Below are 26,926 nucleotides of genomic sequence, written 5' to 3' on the forward strand. Positions count from 1 at the left end.
AAGATGAGGCTGGGAGCAAAGAGGTACCAGAGCAATCTGCTCCTTTAATAGACTGAGTCCTGCTGGACAAAAATGTGAGGGGAAGAGAGAGCGAGAAAGAGAGAGTGTGAGAAAGGGAGAGTGTAAGACACGTCAGAGTACTCTAGCCCTGTGTTCCTGAAATCCAGGGCGCAGGGATTCAAGGGCACTGGAGGAAGACCACGCGAAGCTGCTCTTCATGCCAGCTGCTAGTGTGTGTGCATACATGTGTGTTGCTGGTGTGTGTGTACACGTGTGTGCTGCTGGTGTATGTACATGTGTGTGTTGCTGGTGTGTGTGTACATGTGTGTGCTGGTGTGTGTGTACACGTGCGTGTTGCTGGTGTGTGCATGTGTACACATGTGTTGCTGGTGTGTGTACACGTGTGTGCTGCTGGTATGTCTACACTTGTATGTTGCTGGTGTGTGTGTATACATGTGTGTTGCTGGTGGGTGTGGATGCATGTGTTGCTGGTATGTGTGCACATGTGTATGCTGCTAGTGTGTGCGTATGTACATGTGTGTGTTGCTGGTATGTGTGTACATGTGTGTGCATGTGTGCATGTGTATACGTGTGTGCTGGTGTGTGTATACATGTGTGTGTTGCTGGTGTATGTGTGTACACATGTGTGCCACTGTGTGTGCATGCGTACACACATGTTACTGGTGTGTGTACACGTGTGTGCTGCTGGTATGTGTGTGTACACATGTGCTGCTGGTGTGTACACGTGTGTGCCACTGGTGTGTGTACACGTGTGTGCCACTGGCATGTGTGTACAATGCACGTGTGCCACTGATGTGTGTGTGTGCATATACACGTGTGGACTCCAGTCAGTGCAGTTAATCTGGAAGAACGCAAAGGCTAGGACGGAACACTCTGTCTGCCCCTTCCCTCCCCCATTGCTAATGATTGTTTGAAATGATCGGAAACGTGAGAATGACAGAACGAGTCCTAGGTGAGACTCCAGGACGCTGTGCTCTTTTGCTTTCTTGTTTCAAACCGTGTCTGAGGATGTCTGGCTGGCGTACTGCTGATGGATTAGAAACTGTGGCACCTGGCACTGGTCTGCAATTTGGGACAAAACCCCTGCCATCTAAGTGGCAAATGGGAGGCCTGCGGCCAAAGCTGGGCTTCTTACGAGTTGAACATCCTAGATGTTGGCCCGGGTTGTGTTTCTAACATTTTTGGAATTAGTTGCACACATCTTAAACATGGGTCTTAGCCGTCTCCTGCAGATGGTGTGTGTTCTCTCCAGTTTGCCACAGTTCCCAGAGCCCCCTGCACAGAGGCCTGTCTGCTTATTTGCATTTCTTAACAAATACAAGTTTTGGCCCCATAGGTTCTGCCCTAAATCATGCTGGTGATCTGTGGAAAATAAGGATACCTGCAAAATCCCCTGAAGAGAACAACACAGCAGGTGGCCATGCGCCGGGAGGATGGCTCAAACAGTCACAGATATTCCCACAAGGCTTTAAGAAAGCTTTTCTCAGCCTAGACCTAGACCTGGAGACAGTTTCTACTGAGAAACAAGCTCAGAAGTTGAGATGCACCACTGAGCTGAGAGGGAGGGCTGGGATAGATCACCAGGCAGGCTAACCATGGGGCAGTTGGATGGCTCTATGAGAGCTCTGTGGGGGAGACAGGGCCCTTGGCAGTGAAGAAAATGAAATGCAGCCACGTTGGGGATGCGTGGTGGCCTAAGACATCAGAGCAGTGAGAGCCAGACACTGCCTTGGCGGCCCCACACCAGCAAAATGCCCTGGTGGAGGCTGCCAGGCTCCCGGGGTCAGGGTGAAGAGATGAAGGATGAAGGAGGCTGAGTGGTGACAGAATGGGGTAGAGGGAGAGGAGAAGGCGATGAGTGTTCAAGGTGGAATAGAAATGCTATGCTAAAGCGAATTTTGGGAAACCTTTAAGGCTGGAGAGTTGAGAATTCAGGGCCAGTCCTACAGAAAAGGCCTTCTACAGCAGTGGTTACAAATGGGAGATCTAGGAACAGTTATACGTGGGCTTTGCAGTTGATCATCTGGGTGATGCTGGGCAAGATTTTAGCCTCTCTGAATATCCTCATCTGTAAAATGGGGATAGGATAGGCCCACCCTCAGGTTGTGAGTGTTCAATGAGTGAATATTTGAAAGCGCCCGGTCCAGTTTCTTATAAATGTTAGTTGCTGTCATTATTATTAGTTGTGCTAATAGCATTGAGACATGAACACCTAAGTGCTACGGAACGTCCATTATGGTCATGATCATTGTCATCCTCATTGAACGTCCTTTACGTGGAAGCACCTGTATGTCAGGAAGCCTTTGTGAAATTGCAAATATATAACCCAGATGGTTTATTAGTGGCAATGAACAAACTTTGAAAGGATGGGCAGAGGTTTCAGAAGTTCATCCTGCTGCATCTGGTTAGGACTCTGCCTCAATGGCTTTGAGAAGCATAAAAGCAGCACGAGATCCCTGGGCACTGGGGAAAAGAGTAGAAGAGAACCACACCCACTGCATGTGTCAGTCTGTGTTAGATACAGTACAGCCACATTCAGGTCTACCTTTAAGCTGTCCTGTGCCATAAGCATACTAAATTCTTCATTGTCGGTTCAGTGCTGTGACCGTGCTGGGCTACGTGAGAGCTCATCTATACACATGAACAGGAATCTGGCTGGGATAAAGGTGGGGGCCTATGGAAGAAGCCTCTATTCTTTTTTTTTTTTTTTTTTTTTTTTTTTGAGATGGAGTCTCGCTTTGTTGCCCAGGCTGGAGTGCCGTGGCGCGATCTCAGCTCACTGCTAGCTCGGCCTCCCAGGTTCATGCCATTCTCCTGCCTCAGCCTCCCAAGTAGCTGGGACTACAGGCGCCCGCCACCACGCCCGGCTAATTTTTTTGTATTTTTAATAGAGACAGGGTTTCACTGTGTTAGCCAGGATGGTCTTGATTTCCTGACCTTGTGATCTATCTGCCTCAGCCTCCCAAAGTGCTGGGATTACAGGCTTGAGCCACCGCACCTGGCCAATTCTTTTAGATCAGGAGAAGGAACAGCTGCCACTGGCGATCTGACCTCACTATAGTGCCCAGTCTGCCTGAAGGAGGCCTTTCTCAGCCCAGAGCTTACAAAAAGCCAGGCAGATGCCACCAAACTCCGACACTGGTTCCAGTGAAAATCAGTCTTGCCTAAAAGGGATGCTTCCTTGTCTCTCCCTGTGCTTTCTTGTTTGGCTTTCATGGAGGTCTGTGTTGTGGAAGAACTTGGGTCTAATTGCTGCAGGCAGATGCCTGTGTTCTTTTAGCTGAGGCAGATGGGCAGGGGAGGAGGAGGTGGGGGTGGCTGTGAGGGAGGAGGTGACATTTGTAAATATGTCAAGGGACAATGCAGAATCAGTAGACACATTGGAACCTTTTAAGTGAGAAGATGAAATGATCTTTCACAAATGATGCACAGGGCTGTAAAGATAGTAGTGGGATTATGAGGGTATTGATTCCTAACTATCTGGGGTTACAGTGGCTGAAAATCAGCTGTAGGGAATAGTGAATATTTTCAAATTCTTCCTGTATAACATTTCACAAGAGCTGCTTACCATTTACAAAATTAGCTGTCACTTTTCCCCTTTTCATTATAAACAACAAAAGGGCCAGTAGCAGCAGACAGCATAAGGAGGAAAGAAGAGCTGTAAATGCCTCGGCCAGCCTTCTGCCCAGCTCAGCGGTCTCCCAAAAGCCAAGCGTTGCATGAGCAATCCTGTCATTCCCTGGCTAGGTGTTTCTCCGGGGCCAACACACCCTGGGTGTTCTCCCTAATGGACCCCCATTAGGGTGCAGCAAGCACTCAACTCTTCAGCTATAATTAGGCTAAGTCCAGGGCCCTCGTCACTACTCCAAACCCAATTAACGAAGATGCCTCCCTAGGCCACGCCCTGGCTGTTTCTAGCTCCTTACCCCTTTATCCATCGGAACCTTCACGTCCATCGAGAGAGTACCTGTTTCCCTGTTGATCATGGCTGTTCTCAGCTTCAGGAGGAAAGACAATGATATTAGTTCCTTGGCTCACAGGCGAGGGTGAAAGTATGGAGTTCTTCGGACCAGATTAGAGGTGATCCCCAGAAACACTTTTGGTTCTTCCCTTTGCCCTCTGAGAGAGATACCAGGAGGGAAGATGGACCTGACTCTAAGCTCCATCTAGCTCATAATTCCAGGCATTCACCAAGACCTCACTCCCGAGTGGACTGATGCATTGGGGTACAGAGTGCCAAGTTGCTGGGACACAATTTCCTCTAGGATGAGATACTGCGATCAAAAGTCAGGCTAAAACATCACTAAAACTCAAACTCTGCAGCTTATACACGTGATCTTATCCGGCCTCAGTAGTGTTTGTGATCAAGAAGATATTGTTATATTTTTATAGTTGTTAAAAGAATTGCTCATTTTAAGCATTGCCTGTGGCTTGATCTTGGAAAGGCTCTGGGATGGACCTGTTCTGCCTGACAGGAACAGAGTGACCTCAAGGCTCACAGCCACACAGCTGACCAATATATTTAGTTGGATGTAGAGCTAAACTAGCTTCCCTTCCCCCTATTTTCCCCACTCACAGATTCAGCCTGGTCTTCCCACTCCACTTCGGAGAGATCCACACTGTTGTAGTTAGGTTTGGGTTTTAGTTTCTTCCCCTCTCTGTACTGGAGTGGGCATGTTAGGAAGAAAAACATGCGGTTAGTGTACGACCTGCTCAAGTTTATCTCTTCTACAAAGCCTTTCAGGTATATTCATAAAAGCAAAGGATTCCTTAGAAATCAATCAATCCAGTAATTACTTACGGTTATCTGGGCAAACTTCCACCTGATACAGAGCTCCCCTTATGGACATCTATGACAGATGGTCTCATGGCCTCTGAGTGAATCTTCCCCATGGCAGGGAGCTCCCTATCTCATGGGTCAGCTTGTTGGAGCTTTGGACAGCCCTAACTGTTAGAAAGTTCCTCCTCATACAAAGCTGAAATCCATCTCCCTGTGACTCCACCCACTGATCTTCCTTCTTTCCCCTGGAGCTGCATAGAACACGTTCCACCTGACAGCCCTTGGGATTTCCAAAGGTACTTGTCACGCCTAAGACTGCACTGCTCCAACTGAGTTTGCCCGCTGTGCAGATGCCTCAGCTCCCTCTGAATATGCTCTACTTTGTCTTCAATGTCACTCTCAAAATGGAGTTCCCGTGACAAAAGCCAACCTTCCAAATGGGGTCTGACCAGTGTGGCGTGGGCTGTGATCTGTGGACTAAGGCGTCAGGGGGCCTGACTGCTGCCTGCGTTTCTGCTGTCTTCCTGGCCAGCCACACAGACCTGGCAGTTCAGGCAGAGATTTCAGACAGTTCGGTCCCCTTGGTCTTCCTCATGGGACACACCGTCAGATCCCTCTTCACAATCGTGTGCTTGGGCACTGAGTGTTTCCAGAGCTCTCCATGCATCCCTAATACATTTCATCTTGCTAGTTTCAGCCCATTGTTTTAGAAGAATGCTTTCTGAATACTAATTTTCTCATTTAATGTATTAACCATACCTTCCAGACTCTATGGCATCTGCCTTCTGCATTTTCATCTTAGTGATAAAATATTTGAATGGGACGGAGACAAGGACAGATCAGTGCTTAATAAAGACCTCCCTTCAACTTGACATACAGCCATTAATCAACATGCTGAGTGTTATTATTTTCTGGCCCTGATTTCTCTCTCTCTGAAGCCAAGACAGATGTCATCAAGTTATCTATGATTAGGTCTGCAGCACTTCCCAGGTTTAGTTTATTAACCCCAACCAAAAAAAGGAAAGAGGATAGTTTATCATTGAGGCAAATTAAGGATTAATTAGCACGTCTGCTTTGAGCCAAATGAGGCCCCCAGCAGATGCCTGGACAGCTCCGGTCCCCTGTCACTGTGTATCTTGCTTCTGCCAGTTTTTTGTTTGCTTGCTTTTTTCGGGGAAGTATCATGCTGATTTCTTGCCTGTTCAGGGGATCTGTAGGGTCCCCTTTCCCCTCTTTTCCGCCTTTCCCATGCCTGGATCATGCTTCTTGATCTTATTAATGACCATACTCATCAAACAGCCCTGCCCTGCCCTCTTTTACATGGGATCTGTTTCCTTTGGGTGGGGCTCAGCATTCCATTGCCATCTCCTAAATCCTGACAAAGCCTGAAGATCATCTGTAGCTCCTCACTTTAAAACCACAATTCAGCCGGGCGTGGTGGCTCACGCCTGTAATCCCAGCACTTTGCGAGGCCGAGACGGGCGGATCATGAGCTCAGGAGATCGAGACCATCCTGGCTAACATGGTGAAACCCCATCTCTACTAAAAACACAAAAAAATTAGCCGGGCGAGGTGGCGGGCGCCTGTAGTCCCAGCTACTTGGGAGGCTGAGGCAGGAGAATGGCTTAAACCCGGGAGGCGGAGCTTGCAGTGAGCTGAGATCCAGCCACTGCACTCCAGCCTGGGTGACAGAGCGAGACGCCGTCTCAAAAACAAACAAACAAAACACAATTCTACTCCATTAAATACTCCTACATGGGGCACTGACATAGAAAGATTTCAGTCCAATGGGATGGCGCTTTTCATTTATTACTGGGCATATCCTCCTGATTTTTTCTTTTTCAAACATAACTATTGTTTTCCTGATAGTGCTTTCCTCAGATAACTCATTACATTGGCTTTACTGTATCTTTTGTTGTGTCATAGTGTTCTGTGTGGTATTATTCCCTAATTGTTTCATTTGTGTAAGTCTGGTTTTCCTAATTAGAGTATAAGCCTCGGTTTATAGCGTTCTTCACAGCATCATGAGGTCAGGCACGAGGAGGTTCACACTCAATCAACTGGTTGAAGCCTTATATTCATCTAGAGTACATAGATGATGACAGGCAGTTTCTGATCAGTACCCCTCAATCCTACAAGTCAGTTCCAGAATCAGCATATTATTTCCTTAGTGAGTCATTTTGCTGGCACTGGGGCTGCCCCCCGCAGAACCCCTTGGTACAAGGGAGTGACGTGTTATGGGTTCAGATGCTTGCCCAGCAGAGCCTGAATTGGAAGACAGTGTGAACAGAGTGGCTTCCAGTGTGCCCCGATCTCTCTCTATTCAGAACCCTTAGAATTTGCCTTAAATAGTTAATCATTGCCTTTCAGATATTCAGTGTCTATTTGAACCAAGTGGAATGAATGGAGTGTGGCTTAGACTGACCTCTCCGAATGACACCTGGGCAGATGAGACCCTAAGTTCTCTGGAAGGCGGTCTGCTGTCTGTCTTCAGTTGCCATCTGTTATTTACCACAAGACTGGTAGAGGGCAAAGGGTTACGATTCTCCTAGAACTTCAGCTCCCTCCGTCCCAACAATCACATTGAGAGCTGTGGTCATTATTGCTGCATAGTGCTTGAGTGCATGACTAGCTCCTTGACCCTGAAGGCAGAGCTTTCAGATAAGACAATGCAGCTTTCTTCCTCAGCCATCAGATGCTCAGTGGAACTCTTATGAAAATACCCCCGCCTCTGTGTCAGGGTGGAGAGGGCTGGGAGGGCCAGGAGCACTCAGGAACGCATCCTAAGCTGTGCTGCTCAGGAGAGGGCTCCCTGCTATTTCTATGGTTAGCTCCTTGTTCACCCAACTTCACAGGCCCCCAGTCTGGAAGACTCCAAGCAGATGTGACTAATGGCCCTGTGGGCTCTTCAGCCTCAAAACTGCACACTTCATTACGTGTTCTCTGGCCCACTCATCAGTCATTTCACATGGTTTTGCCTTGTCTCTTCTGATAGATTCCAAACAACTTGAAAACAGGGACCATGACTCGAATACATTTTTTTTTTTCTCATATTACCCACTGGGTTCCTAAATGGAGCCCAATGTGTGTTTGTTGTTTTAATCGTTTTTGTGAATTACCCCCAAATCCCATACAGTGAGGATCCCAAGGCAAAGAAGGTCTGTACCTACCAGGGGTCGGAGGTCAGGATGGGAGAGAATGTAGCCATTGTTGGTGTTCAGAAAGGCGTATCCGTGCACTCCAAGCTGCCAGAGTCCAGGGTGGAGGGGCATTAGGTCTGCTGTTTGTGCTGGGCATCTGGAGTTGGGCAGGGGTTTGGGGGCCACAGGGCAGTCGAAGATGGCAGCTCACAGCAGTGAGTGTTTTCAATAGGAACACAACTGAGCCAGTGCCATGCTTCCATCCATTGATTGAGGAGTCCTTTCCAAACTTGACTGTTTATAGCAACCATCATAATACATATTATCACCGACTTCTTTCCCACCACATGTTCTGGGTGCTTTGATGATGTAATCTCACTCACACTCACAGCAGGACTGTGTGGCATGGAGGAGCAGACTGAGAAACTGAGACACTGGGCAGGGAAAGGACTTACTGAAGGCCACAGTGCAAGTCATAATTCGTGGTGGGAAAGGGACCCAGGGGCACGCGTTGCTGCTCCCATGCTCAGCACCTGCGCTTCTTGGGCGGTGACAGAGAGGCCCTATCCCAGCTCTGGGCTTGGCTTGCCTGGAGAGAGGCTCTCGTCACGGGGAGGGAGTTTGCTCCTGGGGAACCTGTGATCCCCACAGGGAACAGACCCAGGCTCACCTTGTACCGGGGCGCCAGCTTCATCAGCTCTCTCAGGGCCACATCTGAGCCCACCACACCCAGGAGAATGCCATGGGATCGCTGGAAGGAAAGACACAAGGAATGGGGGAGACCCAACTTCCCTGTTCACAAGGTTAGACTGGATCCTGGGCCTGTCCAGAGCTTGGAAGAGGAAGCCACTTAAGCTTTAAGTGGTTCTTCCTCTGCAATTAGATTCTAGGCTGGGAATAAAAATCCGGACTCTATCAGACAAGGTCCCGGGAGCAAAACCAGCTACCAGGAAGATTAATACCCGGCATTAATATTTAAGTTGTAATATTTAAATGGAATCCAAAGTTAAATGAAATATTAATCTTCACGGCAGAGGGTGAAGTTGTTGGGATCTTAGGGACCATAATTCATGGATGCTCTGAAGCATATGGGGCCTGAAACACGGGGGGAAATGAAACATTTCCTGACCAGATGGAGGATGGAAGGCTCGAGAAATCCCCTCACCAGAGGCCTTTACAGACAAGTTAGAGTCTGTACAACCTGGCAGATTAAGCATGGCTTTGCAGGAAGGCTGGCAAGCAACCCGCCAGCCTTACTTCCCCAAGGCAGGGGTCCCAACTGCAGAGCAGCAAAACGACTCCCAGCCAGCGAGCAGAGTCACTGGAGAAGCCATAGAAAATCACAGACCCCCAGACCACCTCCAACCAGGAGAGTTTGGGGTAGCTACTCTGGGACAGGCCTGGAAATCTGCATTCAAACCCTCCCAAGGTGGCTCAGAGGCACAGCCAAGTCAAGAATCACCGGTCTGAAGATGCCATTGAGGCCCCAGGTTCTAATCCCTGCTACAACCTCTCTAGGAGCAGCCACTCACCGTTTCGTTCTTCTTGCTGAAGACTGGCATGGCCACAGTGGTGAGTAGCATCAGGCTCTGAGCCTGCGAGCTGAGGAGCTGTCAGGGAGGGGAGAACAGGGGTCAGAAGCTGTAGCCTAGGGCCACTGGTTTGCCGTACTCAGAGCACCCAGTGCAGAGAACCCACGGTCACTGCATCAATTATCCAGAGTCACCTTCCCACAGGAAGGAGGAAATCCCAAATGAGGGTTTCTCTGCAAAAGGAGAGTTGGCAGGAATGCTGGGGGCCAGAGGTGGACTGGAGGGGAGGACCAGGCTGATGTCATTCAGCAGGGCCCTGAGCCCCATGACCCAGCCCCAAGCACCTTCACTAAGCTCTCTTGTCTCAGGGAGGCCCAGGCCGAGTGTTGAGCGCGAACCCAGGAAACAGGCCTATCTGCGCCCACCCAGAAACAGAGAGGCTTTGCACAGCACCAGCTTTCCAGAAACCTCTGATATGGACTCAAGGTTGCTACAGGTGAGAGGGAGGACATTGACCCAGAGCTACCCAGAAACACAAGCACACCCCGAGGAACCGCAGCGCAAGGGCAGGCCGTGGTGTAGCTGTAGTGGCCCTCAGGGCCATCCCTAGCACATCGGTCAGACTCACATGGTCTCCACTCGCAACACCAGAGCCAGAACCCTTGCCAACCTCTAGATGGCTGTCCACCCTGACTGCCTGGGCTCGCCGTGCTGGCTCCTCCAGTTATTTGAAAGGGGCTCTGCACATGTGCCCCAGTTTATAACAAAGGTAGGATTCCGACAAGCATGTGGGAAGAGAGGTATCGTAAGTCCGACCTTGGATGAGATCAACTAAAGGAGATTGCTGAGTCGTGGAAGTCCACAGTTGACTTTCTTGGAGAAGGAAGCACATTTTGGCCACCATGTCTCTTTTTCTCGCCTCATCTGAGTTTTTCAATTTAGAGTTAGAAGTAAGGCTTTCTGAGAGTGAACCACGATGACATCTAATTGTTTTCTGAGCTTGGACACATCTCCATGGGCTACATGAGGGCTTTCCATTCTCCTTCTTGAGTGAGGAGTGCATGAAGCCAGCTTGTCCCTGGCTCCCAGGAAGCAGCTCCCAGGCTCTTGGAGGCCCCTGTGGCCTGCTCTCCCTAGGACATGTCTCAGCCTGGGCAGGGTCCATTCACAGCCGTCCCTGCACTCGTGTTTCTGGACACACTTGGGAGGGCAGACACCTGCCCTGGGCTCAGGGGAGTGACATCCTCCTCTCAGAGGGTTCCGAGGTGGGTTCGGGAGATCTGCAGGTGACTCTTAACTTCAGGGACTCCTAAGTCAGGGACAGGAGAGGGAAGGAGGAAGACAGAGGAGATGTAGGGACTGGCTGCAGGGGTGGTTCTCACTGAGGGACACCTCGGGAGACAGGTGTAAAAGGGACAGATGTAAAAGTGAAGATCAGACCGTGAACTGTGGCCTCGTCTGTGTGCATGGAGGTAAGAGAGCGCCCGAAGGTCAGGCTGTCCATGGAAGGCGAAGGACGTCCTAGCACCACCCGTCTGACATCAGTGACAGCACACAGGGAAGCCGGGGTTGCCTCTACCCACCTTCTGCCAAACTCACACCCAACACTCCAGGCCACCTTCAGCAGGAATGGCCTGAGCCCAGCTTCTCTCATTGGATTTCAGGGTTCCGAAAGCCTTCGCTCTCCAGCTCCCGTGGCATGACCACAACACTCCCAGGCAAGGGAGGCCACACAGAGCACCGGAGCCCTGGCCCCTCCTGCTGGGCTGGCTCCTGGCAGGCAGATGAATGCACAGGTGATGGAGAGGAAGCACAGTTGCCAGCGGTCACGGGAAGACAGCTCAGAGAAGATCCCCTCCTGCTGTCCTCCTTCTCCCCACCCACCTCTCTCTCATCGAACCTGGACACACAGGGCCCTACAAACACTTGGCCAAGGAAGGGAGAGCCCTGCCCAGAGGCAGCCAGCTCGTCCCTTCTCCGCAGCAGTTGGTGACGGTCGGATGACATGTGCTGGGCATGGCCTTGTTGGCTGAGCCCCTGTAAAGTAGATTAATGAGCTTTTCATCCCAAACTTGGCCAGATGGCTTTTGTCTACTATTAACAGGTGGAGGTAAGCATGCCACTGCCTTCGGACATAGAGCAAGTCTGAAGAAAACTGGCCGTTGCATTCCCAGCCTTTTTGTCAGCATGGGGACTAAGTTCTGGCCAGTGAGAGGTGAGTTCCGGGTTCTGGCACGAGTCCCTGCAAGTTTCCCTCACAGGGGCGAAGCATCCTGCTGCCACTTCCACAGCCTGATGCTTAAATGTGGTTTCATTTGATTCATGTTCCGCCAGCCTCCTGAGCACAAGGATGAGGGTCACATCCCTGGGACAGCAAAGGGGACGGCAGGGAGGAGCCTGGGCCCCTGACGACCAGAGTGCTTGCGGTCAGCTCTGGGCTTTGTTTACCCAAGGCCGACATTCACTTCTATCTTATTTAAGCCACTCTTTTTGGGTCTCTCTAGAGCCCAGCCTGATACATCATCACTGAAGCAGGCGGCTGCCTATGTGATGGGGATTTGAGAAGTGGTAGAACTGTCTCCCTTCCCCAAAAAGGTCCCATCTGAAGCTCTCCCTTTGATGTTCATTCTTTTGTGCAAGTCATTGCTGCCTGTAGTCCTTTGAAAATGCAGGGACCCAGGAAGGGAGAACATGTGTTCCAGCTGTGGGATGGTGGATTCTTGGTCTGACCCCTTTCTCCCCCGGGTGGGTGGGAGACAGGGATGATGAGGGAGGGGAGGACTGTGGGGGAGGAGGGAGGAACAACTTTGGAGCAGGGACCCTGTCCGTGGAGAGCACCCTGGGCAGGTCTGCTGGGGGTCTGGGGCAGCATATGGGCAGCGGCCCCGTTAGTGGGCCAAGGGCTGTCAGGAAAAGAGGAGGAAAAGCGGCTTCATCCACCCTTCTTAATGTTCCCTAAGGTACTAGGCCCACCCCTTCTCCTGAGCCAGGAAGTCACTTCTTGCTCCCTGGGGTCCCTAACTCTGGGATCGGCTTCTCTAGCTGGGAGCTGCTGCCAGGCTCACCTTGCTGTCCATGTAGGCCTCTGTCCAGATGATGTCGTGGTCGTGGTTGATGACCATGGGGCGGCTGAGCACGTGCAAGTATTCCATCACGTTCTCCTGGGTGTCCGCCAGCGTTGAGATCTGCGTGTAGTAGCCTGCGGTGGGGAGGGCCGCGTGGGTGTGGAAGGCAGGGCTGCCCTGGGAACTCCTCGCCAGGGCCTGCACCCTCCCCGGCTGCTGACGGCTCACAGCCGAATCCTCTCTGGAAACTGGCCCGGGGCGCAGGGAGCTGCTTTCCCCCAGTTGTGTCCTTTACCCAGGGGCAGCCGCAGGCCAGTGGGAGGCCAAGGTTCACCCTGCCTCACCCTGGAAGACCTCTGAGGGGCTCTCTCCCACCCAGAGCTCCGCGCAGGAGCAGCAGGGCCTGATGCAAGGGCACTGGGGGTCGGCTTCTCCCTCTCCCAGCCCCGCCCTCCCCACTTCCTCACAGGAGCATCTCCTGAGAGTGCCCCGTAAGCCTTCTTCTGTCATTCTTAGGTCTGTGTTCAGGGAACCCAATCAGAGGCAGAGACTTCTGCCTCTCCGCTCCTCCTTCTTCTGGTCCTTGTCCTTGCTCGGGTTGTGGGGTGGGTGTTACAGCCTCTTCCCTGGAGCCATGGTGACACTCCAAAGAGCAGATTGTGCAGAAAGCTGTGAATGGCCTCTCTGCTCTTCTGGCCCCCACCTCCCACCATGTTCATCCCCCTTACCAGTGAGATGCAGCGACTGTCCGCTCCCAGCAGGTCTCAGACCCTTTGAACACACCGTTCCCTCTGCCTGGAACACCCTTCCAGTTGCCCCACTGACTTGGAGAGTGCCTCCCCCATGGCCCCCCCCAGCACCCTGAATAGTCTGTGTCTCCACCATCAAAGCTCATTTCAGGCTGTATCGTGGGTGGTGGTTTACTCGTGTGTCTCCCTGCTGGACAATACCAAGAGGCAGACTGACCCTGAGTCCATCCTGATCCCTCTTGGTCCCCTGGTGCCTGGAAATCGTGCCAGGTGCATAGTGGATGCTCAGTGAATTTTTGTTGAATCAATGGGGTCTGGTCAGAGATAGATGAGGACCATTCACACACAAAACATTATTCCAAAGGAAACAGTGACTCTCTGCTTTTTGTCTGGGAGCAGAACCAGAACCAGAGTCTATGCCTTAATTTGCTGACAGAAAGAATGGGGGCAGGATGGAGATGGAGCTGACATTGTCTCACCTTGCTTTTTCCAAATACGAAGGAGGGACTGAGGCTATAGTTCTTGACGCAACGCTGCTCCTCTTAGGGGCCACGGGGAAGCACAGGCTCAGCACCTCCAAGGCTGGGTCACCCTGTGCCCCGTGCTCAGGCACAGGTGGGAAGGCACCTGCCGGCCCGGCACTCACCTTTGTTGTTGCATGCGATCCACTTCATGCGGTCAGCAAAAGACACTTCTCTCCCAATGAGGTAAGTGAAAACTCGGACCTAACCCACAAGACACAGATGCACTCAGCAGCAAAATTCCTGGCCGTAAGTAATGCTAACATGGTTTATGTGAGTCCTAGATGTTGGGCCGAGTGCTTATCAGTCTTGGGGTTCTCCAATCTCACCCCCGAGGCCCAGGCAGCAACACAACACAACTCCCCCAGGGCCATGGGGACTGCGGAGTAGGTGCAAGGCTGAGGTTTACAGCCTGGCAGTTCTTTTTTTTTTTTTTTGAGATGAAGTCTCGCTCTATCGCCCAGACTGGAGTGCAGTGGTGCAATCTCGGCTCACTGCAAGCTCCGCCTCCCGGGTTCACGCCATTCTCCTGCCTCAGCCTCCTGAGTAGCTGGGACTACAGGCGCCTGCCACCAAGCCTGGCTAATTTTTTGTATTTTTTAGTAGAGACGGGGTTTCACCATGTTAGCCAGGATGGTCTCGATCTCCTGACCTCGTGATCTGCCCACCTCAGCCTCCCAAAGTGCTGGGATTATAGGCGTGAGCCACCGCGCCTGGCCCAGCCTGGCAGTTCTGATGTCCCCAAACCATATTCTGGTCCCTCACCCCAAACCTCCTACATCAGGCCTCTGTGTCTCGGGTCGTCATAATTTTGGAACACCCAATTAAAATGTATTTGAAAGCAAGAATGGCTCTAATAGGAAGGCAGATTTGCATGGGGGCCATCCTTTTAGGGGCCCTGCTGGTGATCCCATCCATGGCAGAAGGAGAAGCTTTTTTTTCTCCCCAGACGCCCGTGGGAGGGTCACCTTACAGTCTGGCCAGTTATACTTCTCAAACACCGGCTCGTAGTCCTCCACGGCACCGTCACTGATCAGCATGACGGCCTGGTTGCAGAGGCTTCCTTGCTTGGCCTCTTGGAACTGTGTAGGGAAGAGGAGTGCCCGTGACCACAGGCCAAGCCTGCCTCCCCCCACCTGCCCCCTTCCTCCCAGTCCTTCCCTCCCAGGCCTCATTATAGCGGGCACCTGCTTCAGGATCTGGAAGGCCTCTCTCAGGGCTTGGTCCACGACCCCCACACCTTTGACCATCAGCTCCTCCACCAGCAGTTTGAAATGCTGTCATGGGTGAGACATTAGAGGAGCATCAGGGGGTTGAGTGGGCCAGTGGAGCTTCATGTTTGGTGTTAATTTAGGAGGCTGTTTCGAGCCATCAGAGGCCTGTGTCTCCATGATGCAGCTAAGTTCATGGACTGGTCCTCTACAATAGGTGTTTCTCAAATGTCCCCAGGATAAACTGAGAGAGAGTGAATGACTTGGTACAAATCCATGGCCACTATTGGCGGGAAATGCCAAGTATGAAGCTGAGTATGGGGGGAGGACGGTCCTGGGATGGAGGCAGGGTAACCTCGGCTCCCAGACCACAGCCCGCAGCCCGCAGCCCAGGGGTGCACACTTCACAGTAGAAAGTGTGGAGGTGCCCAGGGCGGAGGCCCGGCTTCAAGAGGAGCTCAAACCCCAACTCCCCCATCACAGAGGGAGGAATCTATGATGTGCAAAAGCTCTCCTTAAAAATTTATTGCCATGTCCTCTCCTCCTTTGTCTTTTACCAGAGAAAAAGGATGATAATGGGTTTAAATTTGTCCTCCTTTCAGGGAAGCTTCTCATGAAAACTGACATAATGGAAAGGCCCAGGTGGGAGGCCAAAGGGGAAATGGAGACCTACATAATCCACAGGGTGAAAAACCAGTCCTGAATAAGGAAGGTTCCGTTTGGTGTGAGGTCTCTATCTGCTTACTGTTTGCTCTGATAAGTAGCAGCGTGTTTACAGCCCGGTTCTCTGGTTGTTTGCATGGGTAACATGCTCTGCTCTCATTCCAGGTGCCATGGGAATAAGCGAAAGGGGCCACAGACACAGTCTGCAGAGACAATCGCCCACCATCCAGACACGAGCAGGGGCTTGTTAGTATCAGGCCACAGTGGACACTCACCTCTCGATTGTCTCGGTCCGCCTGGACGAGGATCCCTTTAAAACAAGGCTCGATGTAATGGACGTAGTCATTGTACTGCAGTTGCAGTGAGGCGAGGGAAGGTGGGGGGAGAATAAACAGCATCAGTTTGCAAAGTCCAGGCCCAGCAAACACACTCATGCAGGTCACAGGGTGGTCAGGGGCTGTGGGTCACCTTGGCACCTGTGTATGATTTCTAGAGCAAGTGAGAGCTATTCTAGAACAGGAAGGCACATTTACCGCAATGATATTAACAAAGTCATTCTCCCCCAGGGTGTCCAAGATGGTGGTGATGGTGTGCTTGGCAATAGTCATCCTCAGCCCCTTCATACTGCCACTCACATCCACCAAAATCACTATGTCCTTGGGAGAAGTAGCAGCTTGAATGTACCTGCAGAAGAAAGAAAGGGACATGCCCAAGATGGGAAAACCAAAGCCAGAACCAATACCTGACCAAGGTCTGCAGTTATTTCTATTCAGATGCTGGCTCAAGCCCACCCAAAGTTCAGGGCAACCCACCTATGGCAGATTTTACATGTTTCATAACCACTCGACACAGTTCTGGAGCCGTCTGGAGCGGCAGTGGTTGGGGATGTGCCCACCTAACCGGCGAGGTCAAGCCCTGGAGGTAAACCTTGTCCCTTTTGATTTAGACCAACCAGGGTCCCTGAGGGGCTGGCAGCAGAAAGGGAAAGAGCTGGGCTTCAGATTCTGTTAGAAACTTGCCAAAAAAGGGTGTTGAAAGAGAGGACAGCCTAACAAAAGGTGGATGTGGAGACAGCTCGGTGTCCTGGAAGGAGGTTTAGGTTGAGAAAGACATATGATCAGTCCTGGAGCAAGGCAGTTGCAGAGGGAAGGGAGGAATGCTGGTGCTCTTCCTGTTCTTGTGTCTGGTTTGGGTTCTATACACCCAAGGCCCTTGAGTGGTGGTCGGGGAGGGGGTGGGAGTGGAGGAGGACGAGGCAAAACCCAAAAGCTATGAGATAAATACCCGGGCTGCAGACCTATCCCCTATGAGCTCTTACCAGCCGCGGTTTCGGCAGTCAAAGGTAATGACTCCATTCTCATCAGGTGTCCATTTTATACCTGGGGGAATGAAGACTCGTTCTTTTACTAGCTTAGTGAGGCTGCCCCAGATCCCCTGGCTGGGTGTGGACCCCCAGGATGGCCACAATCCCCAGGGCAGAACAGCTTTGGAGCTAGGGAACAGGGTGGGGACCGCTGGGACATGCCCTGTAGACTGAGACAAGCTGGCAAGAAGACATCTGCCAGCCAAACTGCCCAGATGCAGAGCTGGGGGTCATTTCACAGGTAGGCCCACATAGGTGGTGCCTGGGACTCATTTGTGAGGCGAAACCTCATATCAAATAGTGGAAGGGGACGCTTTGGAGAAGTGTGAATTTTAACATCCATTACCATCCAGCAAATTGTGGACAAAATGTTGTCCACAACAAGTGCTCTGACTTCTAACCCACTTGCCTCTAGGTGTTAAGCTCATTAGCACTCAAGATCCTTCCTGTTGGCTGGGATGGGATAAATGATTGGGTTCTATGACTGTAGGCTCTTTGAGGTCAGGTATTCCTAGAACACAGCAGAGTATATGCTTAATAAATGTCTGTTACCTGAATGAAAGGACAAATGAATGGGTATGAAAGATCTTGCGTTGACCCAGTAGCAGAATGCTGGTGTATATTTTTATCCTATTCACCTAATAAAAAAATTTGTAGAGATGCACAGAAAACACTGACAGGATCCACAATAGAATCTCGGCTTGAAAAGACTTTATGATTGGGAATAGTGGGTTTAAAATAAGAAGAGTAAAAATAACAGGTAGAATTGCAACGTGTTGTGACTGGGATAGAAAAAATGATTGTAGCAATATCATGAATGTCTAAAAGCTCCAAGGGCCCTTCCTACTCCACAGTGGTTAGACTTCAGACGACATACACCCTTTGAGGCATTGCTGGCCTCTCAAAGGTAGGAGAGATTTTCAGAGACCATGCTTTTCAAAACCAAACCAATGAGAACACAGCCCCAGGGGTGAGGCGTAAGTGTGAGGTCAGCTAGCACCCAAAGCCTTGAAGGTGGGAAGCAGAGCCATGGGAGTGTGGTGTGATGGGAGCTTGAGTACCACTGGTCTGACCTAGTCTTGCAGGCAGTCATGGGAGGTGGGGATTTCCTGAGGCTGCATTCTTATAGTAACATAGTCGTGGGGAATTTGATCCTTAGAACAGCAATGAGGAGGAGAAGCTGAGTCTGAGATTACTGACTCTTAACCAAAACCTTCAAAGAGGACTTTGGAGGTCCTGGATAAGGGTACCCTGAAGTCCAAGTGGAAACAGAAGCAAATTTTCTTGTGGATTCCCAACTCAGACTCACCGGACTCCAAAGATGACAAGCAGCATGGCCTCACAAGCAAAGATCGCCAAATACATACAGAGCAGACCCCTATTAGGGGGAAGCAGCAGACTCAAGAGCTACCTTAAGAGCTGGATATAGCTTCTCAAGAATTACAGATGTTGGAATGGCCAAATACCAAACACAAACAAGGTAGATATGAGAAGAACACACAATACGAAGAACACACAATACAAAGAACGTGCAAGAAATGACCAGGAATGAAGAAACATCTTTGCAAACATGAAACTTTCAGAGATGAAAAAATGTATAGGTTGAAACAAATAAATGGATAGTGCTTTATTCATGGGTAAAAAGAAAATGCATACATTTGTGGATGTATCTAGAGTTCTACTGAGGCTGGAATGAGAAGGTTTAATACACATCTGATTGGAGTCACAGAAAGAGAAAAGGGAGAGCATGGAGGAAAGGTGATGGTTAAAGAGATGATATTGGCAAATATTCTAGAACTGATTAAAAATGCAATTCTACAGATCCAGGAAGCACAGTGTATCCCACACAGGATGAATAAAAAGATATCCACATATAGACATACAGTAGTGGAACTGCAGAACTTCAATGGCAAATAAATAAATAATTAAATAAACAAACACCACAAAGGCAGCCAGAAAGCCCACAACACCTACAAAAGAAGAGCAGTTAAACTGATAGATTTTCCCAACATCAAAGAAAGCCAGAAGACAGTGCATAAACAGTTTTCAGATGTTGAGCGAATAGAATTATTAATTTAGAATTGCTTTGTCAGCAAAACTATCATTCAAGAATGAGGATAAAAGGAAACATTTGTAGATAAACACAATCTGAAACAGTTTATACTGAAGGCCCCACTGTAAAGGAACTTCTGGAGGATTTACTTTAAGAAGAAGGAGAAGGATCTGGGAAAAACATCCTGACATGCGTGAGGGAATGGTGAAGAAATAAAATCGTAAATAAGTCATTAATTCCAAGTAAACGATGTTTATATCAAATAACAGTACTCGTGTGTCTGATTTGTGGGGATGAAAAATTTGAAATATTGACAATAGAATGGAAGTCTAGAAGAAAGAGATGGAAGCACAAAAGTTCTAAAGGCCTTTGCTGACTGAGAGGAGAGTAAAAATATTATTTAATTTTAATTTTTTATTTTTAGAGATGGGATCCTGCTATATTGCCCAGGATGGTCCTGAGTTCCTAGGCAAGGGAACCTCCTGCCTCAGCCTCCCAAGTAACTGGAACTATAGGTGCAAACCGGGTTCCCAGCTTAATTTTAAAATGTTATTGTATTAAATATGCCTGATAAGATTTCAGGGGTAATGACTGAAAGAATAAAAACAAGGGGACAAGTTCTAAACTGCTAGATAGAAAAAAAGTTATATTAGGGACACTTATTATTTAAATGTTAAGTACTTAAATAGGAAAAAAGAAGAAAAAGCAAATATAAAAACACCAGGACAAGTAAAAAATTTTAAAAATAAGATAATAGGCTTCAAGATGGCTGACTAGAGGCATCTGGTGCTTTCCTCCTCTACAAAGAAGGACAAAAATAGCAGGTAGATAATCACACTTCGAATAGATCATCCAAGAGAGAACACTGGAATTCAACAGAGAGTGACAGGAAACACCTAAAGCAAGGAAGGAGATGGAAGCAAGTCACCCTGCTTGGTTAGGATTGGCTGGGAGCCTCTCCAGGCTCCTCAATGCAATGAAATGATAAGTGAGAGACCCCCAGAAGTCCTCATTCCCACCATGGATTCCTGCAATCCTAGCCACAGGAGAGCCTCTAGACTCTCGTAGGCCTTACGACTAACATAGGGAGCTGCTTGGAGCCTGGGTGAGGGCATTGCTCCAGAGACGGAGCTCACACTGACTCTCATACACTCCCAGATCCCTAAGCAGCAGCAGCACAGCACAATATAGAGAGTCCAGACTCCACCAGACACCTGGGGGCCCAACAGCTTCTGGATCTTCATATCCCTGAAGACCCACTGACATTTCCTTCCCACAGGCACCACCATGGCTGGATGCTGCCACCAGGGCTGAAGCGTGAGTTATTGGCAATAACACCACAGCCCTTGGCAGTGAAATCACCACAAATTTTCATGCACCCTGAGGACAAAATCCTCCATGTACAGCCATTGCACCATGGGCTGCTGCCAACAGGGCTGAAATACAAGTGAAGCAAGCACTCCTCAGCTGCCTGCATCTGGCTGCTGCCACTGAAAGCAACCTCACCCTCCCCAGTAGCAGGGCTGCAGCACAGCCACTGCTGCCCCAACCCGAGCATTCCACCAGGGGCCAAGGGATCACCCCACCCTTGCCTACCACAGCCAGTGTCTGCATGCACCAGCAGAGGTCATGGGGACAAGTCCACCTGACCTGGCTCTGTATTCCCCCCACCCAGTGCCAGTATCCTGTCTGGGGCCTGGGAACTGCCCAGCCCACTCCATCACCATTGGCACCTGAGAACTTCTCCAGGGTCCTGAGTTCAGGGCCACTCAACCTCCTGCTACCACCACAGGTCACACCCACTCTTACATGCCACCTGCAGGCCTGGGGACTGAACCGCCCAGCTCATCGCAGCCACTGCCAAGAGCAGCACAGACCACTTAGGAGGCAGAGGGTTGCCCCACCACTGCTACTGCTTGCATCACCTTTGCCACACCCACTTCTCTGGGTCCTGAAATCCTGCCCAGCAGCCTGGCCCACCACTACCACTACTGTCCCCTGAGCAAGCCAGTTGGAGGCCCAAGAATTGGCCTGTCTGAACCCACTAACACCAGTGCCAGTATACACCTCCCTGGGACCCAAGGACACACATGCTCGGCCCACTGCCACAACTGGGGCCCAAGGACAGGATCACCTGGCATCCTTGTCCCCAGAAAAACTTCACCACAGCCTCCACTAAAAATGGCACCCTAAGCCACTGAGGAAATCAAGACACCACAGATGCTGTTTACAGCTGAAGAAATCATATGGAGATTACACTACTGCATGCATCTAAGATCAAAGTAAAAATGTCCTACCCAACCATACCATAGATACAGCTTTAGGAAAAAGTCCTCCCATATAAAAGCAAATTTTAAAAATGGGAAGATGCAACTATTACACCAGATGCACAGATATCAATGTAAGGACACAAATATGAAAAAGCAAGGAAATACAACACTCCCAAAGAACACAATAATTCTTCAGCAACAGATTCCAATCAAAAAATAATTTATAAAATAGCAGAAAATGAATTTAAAATAATATTAAAGAAGCTCAGTGAGATACAAGAGAATACAGAAAAGCAATGCAAAGAAATAAAAAACTCAGGATATGAATGAGAAATTTGCTGAGAAGATAGATATACTTACAAAGAACAAAACAAATTCTGAAGCTGAAGAATTCATTAAATGAAATACAAAGTACATTTGTAAATGTTAACAATAGACTATAACTCAAGCAGCAGAAAGAATTTCAGAACTTGAAGACAGGTCTTTTGAAATAACTCAGACAAAAATTTTCTTTAAAAAAAGAATAAACAAAGCCTATGTGACATATAGGACATCATTAAGTGGCCAAATGTTCACATTTTTAGTGTCCCATAAGGCAAAAGAAACAAAATGATAGAAAGCCTATTTAACAAAATACTAGCTGGAAACTTTCCAAGTCTAGCAAGAGATTATGACATCAGGATACCAGAAGCTCATAGATCCCCAAACAGATATAATTCAAAAAGGTCTTCTTCACAGTACCTTGCAGTCAAACTGTAAAAAGTTAAGGACAAAGAAAATTCTAAAAACAGCAAGGGAAAATTGTCTAGTTACTTACAAGACAACATCCATGAGACTAGCAGTGGATTTCTCAGCAGAAACTTTACAGATCAGGAGAGAATGAGATGATATATTCAAATTTCTTGGAAAAGGAAAAAAACTATTAGTCAAGGATACTATAACCAACAAAGTTGTCCCTCATAAACAAAGGAGAAATACAGTATTTCCAGGATAAACAAAAAATTTATCACCACTAGACCTGCCCTACAAGAAATTCTTGAATTGTCCTGAAAAAGAAAGGACAATATCTACCATCATGAAAACACATGAAAATATAAAATTCACTGGCAGAGCAAACACAAATAAGGAAGAGAAAGGACTCAAATGTTACCTCTACAGAAAACTACCAAACCACAATGATAAACAATAAGAGAAAAAGAAAGGAACAGAGGATATAAAAAATAGCCAGAAATCAATTAATACAATGACAGGAATAGCTCTAACATATTGATAATAACCTTGAATGTAAACAGATTAAACTTTCCATTTAAAAAGTATAGACTGGCTGAATGGTTTAAAAAAATATGAACCAACTATATGCTGCCTACAAGAAACTCATCTCACCTGTAAAGACATATACAGAATGAAATGGAAGAAAAAAGATATTCCACACAAAGAGAAACCAAAAGCAAAGAGGAGTAGCTATACTTCTATCAGATAAAACAAACTTTAAGTCAAAAACAGATATAGAAAAAAATAGATGAAGAAGGTCATTATACAATGACAAAGGGATTGAGTTAGCAAGAGTATATAGCAATTCTAAACCTATATGCACCCAACACTGGAACACCCAGATACATGTGGCAAATATTATTAGATCTAAAGGGAGAGACAGACTCCAATACAATAATAGTTGGAACATCAACACCCCACTCTCAGCATTATGTAGATAATTTAGGCAGAAAATTAGCCAAAAAAATTGGATTTAAACTGCACATTTCACTTAGTGGACTTAGGCATTTATAGAACATTTTATCTGACAGCCACAGAATGCACATTATTCTTACCAGCACATGAAACATTCTCCATGACAGATTGTATATTAGGACACAAAACAAGCCTCAGTAAATTAATCCCGGCACTTTGGGAGGCTGAGGTAGGTGGATCACGATGTCAGGAGCTCAAGATCAGCCTGACTAAGATGGTGAAACCCCATATCCACTAAAAATAAAAAAAAAAATTAGCTGGGCGTAGTGGTGGGTGCCTGTAATCCCAGCTACTTGGGAGGCTGAGGCAGAGAATTGCCTAAACCCAGGAGGCGGAGGATGCAGTGCAGAGATCACACCACTGCACTCTGCCTGGATGACAGAGCAAAACTTCATCTCAAAAAAAAAAAAATAATAATTGAAATCATTTTCAGTATCTTCTCAGACTATAATAGAATAAAACTAGAAATCAATAACAAGAGAAATTTTAGAAACTATTCAAATACATGAAAATTAAGCAACATGCCCTTGAATGACCAATGGGTCAAGGAAGAAATTAAGGAGGAAATTTAAAAATTACTTGAAACAAATGAAAATTGAAAAACAATATACCAAAACTTATGGGATATAGTAAAAGCAGTATAAAGAGGATAGTTTGTAGCACTAAGTGCTTACATCAAAAAGTAGAAAGATTTCTAACAATGTAATAATGCACCTCAAGGAAATACAAAAGCAAGAACAAACCAAACCTAAAATTAGTGAATGGAAAAAAATAATAAATAACAGAACAGAAACAAACAAAATAGAGACTGAAAAATTACAAAGGGTCAACAAAATGAAAAGTTGATTTTTAAAAAAGATAAAATCAATAAACTGCTAGCTAGACTAACCAAGAATAAAGAGAGAGGACACAAATGAACAAAATCAGAAATGAAAAGAGGATACATTGCAATGAATACCATAGAAATAGAGACCAATTATAAGCAACTATACACTAAGACAAACTGGAAAACCTAGAGGAAATGGATAAATTCCTGGACACATACAAGCTACCAAGATTGAATTGGAATACATAGAAAACCTGAACAGACCAATAACACATGATAAAATTGAACCAGTAATAAAAAGCCTCCCAACAAAGGAAAATCTAGGACCAGATAGACTCATTGCCAAATTGTACCAAACTATCAAAGAACTAACACCAATTATCCTCAAGTTATTCCAAAATATTGAAAAGGATGGAATTCTCCCTAACTCATGCTGTGAGGCCAGCATTACTCTAATATCAAAACCAGGTACAGACACAACAACAACAAAAGAAAACTACAGGGTAGTATCTCTGATGACCATAGATGCAAAAAATCCTCAACAAAATACTAGCAAGCCAAATCCAACAGCACATCAAAAATATAATATGCCATGATCAAGTGGTATTTATACCAGGGATGCAAGGATGATTCAACATATGCAAATCAATAAAAGTAATATATCACATCAAAAGAATGATAGACAATAACCATATAATCATCTTCATAGATGAAGAAAAATCATTTGATAAAATTCACCATTGCTTCATGATTAGAAACTCACAGCAAACTAGGCATAGAAGGAAAATACCTCAACATAATAAAGGCCTTGTATGACAAACCCACAGGTAACATCATACTGAATGGGGAAAAGCTGAAAGCCTTTCCTCTAAGAGCTGGAACAAAACAAAGATGCCCACTTTCACCACTCCTATTCAACATAGCATTGGAAGTCCTAACCAGAGCAATCAGGCAAGAGAAAGAAATAAAAAGCATCCAAATTGGAAAAGAGGAAGTCAAACTATTCTTTGCAGATGACATAATCTTATATCTAGGGAAACCTAAAGACTCCACCAAAAAAACTCTTAGATCTGATAAATACATTCAGTACAGTTACAGGATATAAAGTCAACATACAAAAATCAGTAGCGTTTCTATATGCCAATAATGAACTAGCTGAGAAAGAAAACAAGAAGGCAATCTCATTTACAGTAACTAACAAAAAAGTACCTAGAAATAAATTTAACCAAGAAGGTGAAAGACCTGCATAAGGAAAGCTACAAAACTGATGAAAAAAACTGAAGAGGATACAAATTAAAATATTTTATGTTTATGGACTGGGATAATTAATATCATTAAAATGACCACAGTGCCCAAAGCAATCTACAGATTTAATGCAATCGTTATCAAAATACCAATGCCATTTTTTCACAAAAGTAGAAAAAAAATCATAAAATTCATATGAAACTGGAAAAAAAAAAAAAAAGCCAGAATAGCTAAAGCAATCCTGAGTAAAAACAAAAACAAAAACAAAAAACAAAGCTGGAGGCATCACACTGCCTGACTTTCAAAGTATGTTTCAAGGCTATAGTAATCCAAACAGCATGATATTGGTATAAAAACAGACATAAAGACCAATGAAACAGAATAGAGAACCCAGAAATAAATCCACAAATTTACAGTCAGCTAATTTTCTTTTTAAAAATTAATTACTTAATTAATTAGTTTTTAGTGGTAGGGTCTTGCTCTGCCACCCAGGCTGGAGTGCAATGGTGTGCAAGACTCACTGCAGTCTTGAACTCCTGGGCTCAAGCAATCCTCCCACCTCAGCCTTCCAAATAGCTAGGACGATAGCCGTGCGCCACCACACCTGGCTACATTTTTAAATTTTTTGTAGAGATAGGGGTCTCACTATGTTGCCCAGTCTGGCCTCAAACTCATGGCCTCACATCATCCTCCCACCTTGATCTCCTAAAGTGATGAGATTGCAAGTGTGAGCCACCATGCCTGACCTCAAGCCAGCTAATTTTCAACAAAGGCACCAAGAACATACAATAAGAAAAGAACAATCTGTTCAATAAATGGTGCTGGGAAAACTGAATTTCCATATGCAGAAGAATAAAACTGGATCCCTACCTCTCATGATTTACAAAAATCAACTCAAAATGGATTAAAAACTTAAATGCAAATCCCCAAACTATAAAGCTACTAGAAGAAAACGTAGGGGAAATACTTAAGAACATTGGTCTCTACAGAAATTTTATGGATAAGACCTCAAAAGCACAGGCAACAAAAAACAAAATAAACAAATGGGACTCTATTAAGCTAAAAAGCTTCTGCACAGCAAAGGAAACAATTTACAATGAAGAGACAACCTGTTGAATGAGGATTATTATTTGAAATATTTGAAAATATTTACGAACTATTCATCTGACAAGGGACTAATATCCAGACTATCTAAGAAACACAAACATCTCAACAGTAAAAACAAAACAAAACAAATAATCCCATTGAACTGTGGGCAAAGGACATGAATAGACATTTCTCAAAAGAAGACATACAAATGGCCAATAGATATATGAAAAAATGTTCAATATCACGAATCATAAGGGAAATGCAAATCAATACTACAAAGATATATCATCTCATCCCAGTTAGAATAGCTATTAATAAACACACACACACACACACACACACACACACACACAAAACAGATGCTAGCAAAGATGCAGAGAAAAAGAAACTCATATGCCATTGGTGGGAATGTAAATTAGTATAGCCACTATGGAAAACAATACGGTGATTTCTCAAAAAACTAAAAATAGAACTACCATGTGATGCCATGACCTAGAATTTATCCAAAGGGAAAGAAATCTGTTTATCGAAGGTATACCTGCACTTGCATGTTTATCACAGCACTATTCACAATAGCAAAGATACAAAATCAACGTAAGTGTCCATCAAAACGAATAAAGGAGATGTGGTATATACACACAATGGAATATTT

At 46.8% G+C, this 26,926-nt stretch overlaps 1 protein-coding gene across 1 annotated transcript in view; it reads right to left on the bottom strand.

Annotated features, from left to right (window-relative positions):
• Positions 1–26,926, bottom strand: part of CACNA2D4 (calcium voltage-gated channel auxiliary subunit alpha2delta 4) — a 133,662-nt gene that overhangs the window by 77,879 nt on the left and 28,857 nt on the right. Inside the window, exons 7-18 of the mRNA XM_050747031.1 lie at positions 17,001–17,061; positions 16,216–16,366; positions 15,958–16,032; positions 14,996–15,085; positions 14,777–14,890; positions 13,934–14,012; positions 12,539–12,672; positions 9,474–9,551; positions 8,612–8,692; positions 7,972–8,046; positions 4,598–4,684; positions 3,948–4,019 (exon numbers count right to left, since the gene is read on the bottom strand). Coding sequence (XP_050602988.1) covers positions 3,948–4,019; positions 4,598–4,684; positions 7,972–8,046; positions 8,612–8,692; positions 9,474–9,551; positions 12,539–12,672; positions 13,934–14,012; positions 14,777–14,890; positions 14,996–15,085; positions 15,958–16,032; positions 16,216–16,366; positions 17,001–17,061 — 1,097 coding nt within the window. The remainder of the gene's footprint in view (positions 1–3,947; positions 4,020–4,597; positions 4,685–7,971; positions 8,047–8,611; positions 8,693–9,473; positions 9,552–12,538; positions 12,673–13,933; positions 14,013–14,776; positions 14,891–14,995; positions 15,086–15,957; positions 16,033–16,215; positions 16,367–17,000; positions 17,062–26,926) is intronic.

The sequence above is a fragment of the Macaca thibetana genome, chromosome 11 (genome assembly GCF_024542745.1).
Source record: "Macaca thibetana thibetana isolate TM-01 chromosome 11, ASM2454274v1, whole genome shotgun sequence".
In the NCBI taxonomy this organism is placed as follows: Eukaryota; Metazoa; Chordata; class Mammalia; order Primates; family Cercopithecidae; genus Macaca; species Macaca thibetana.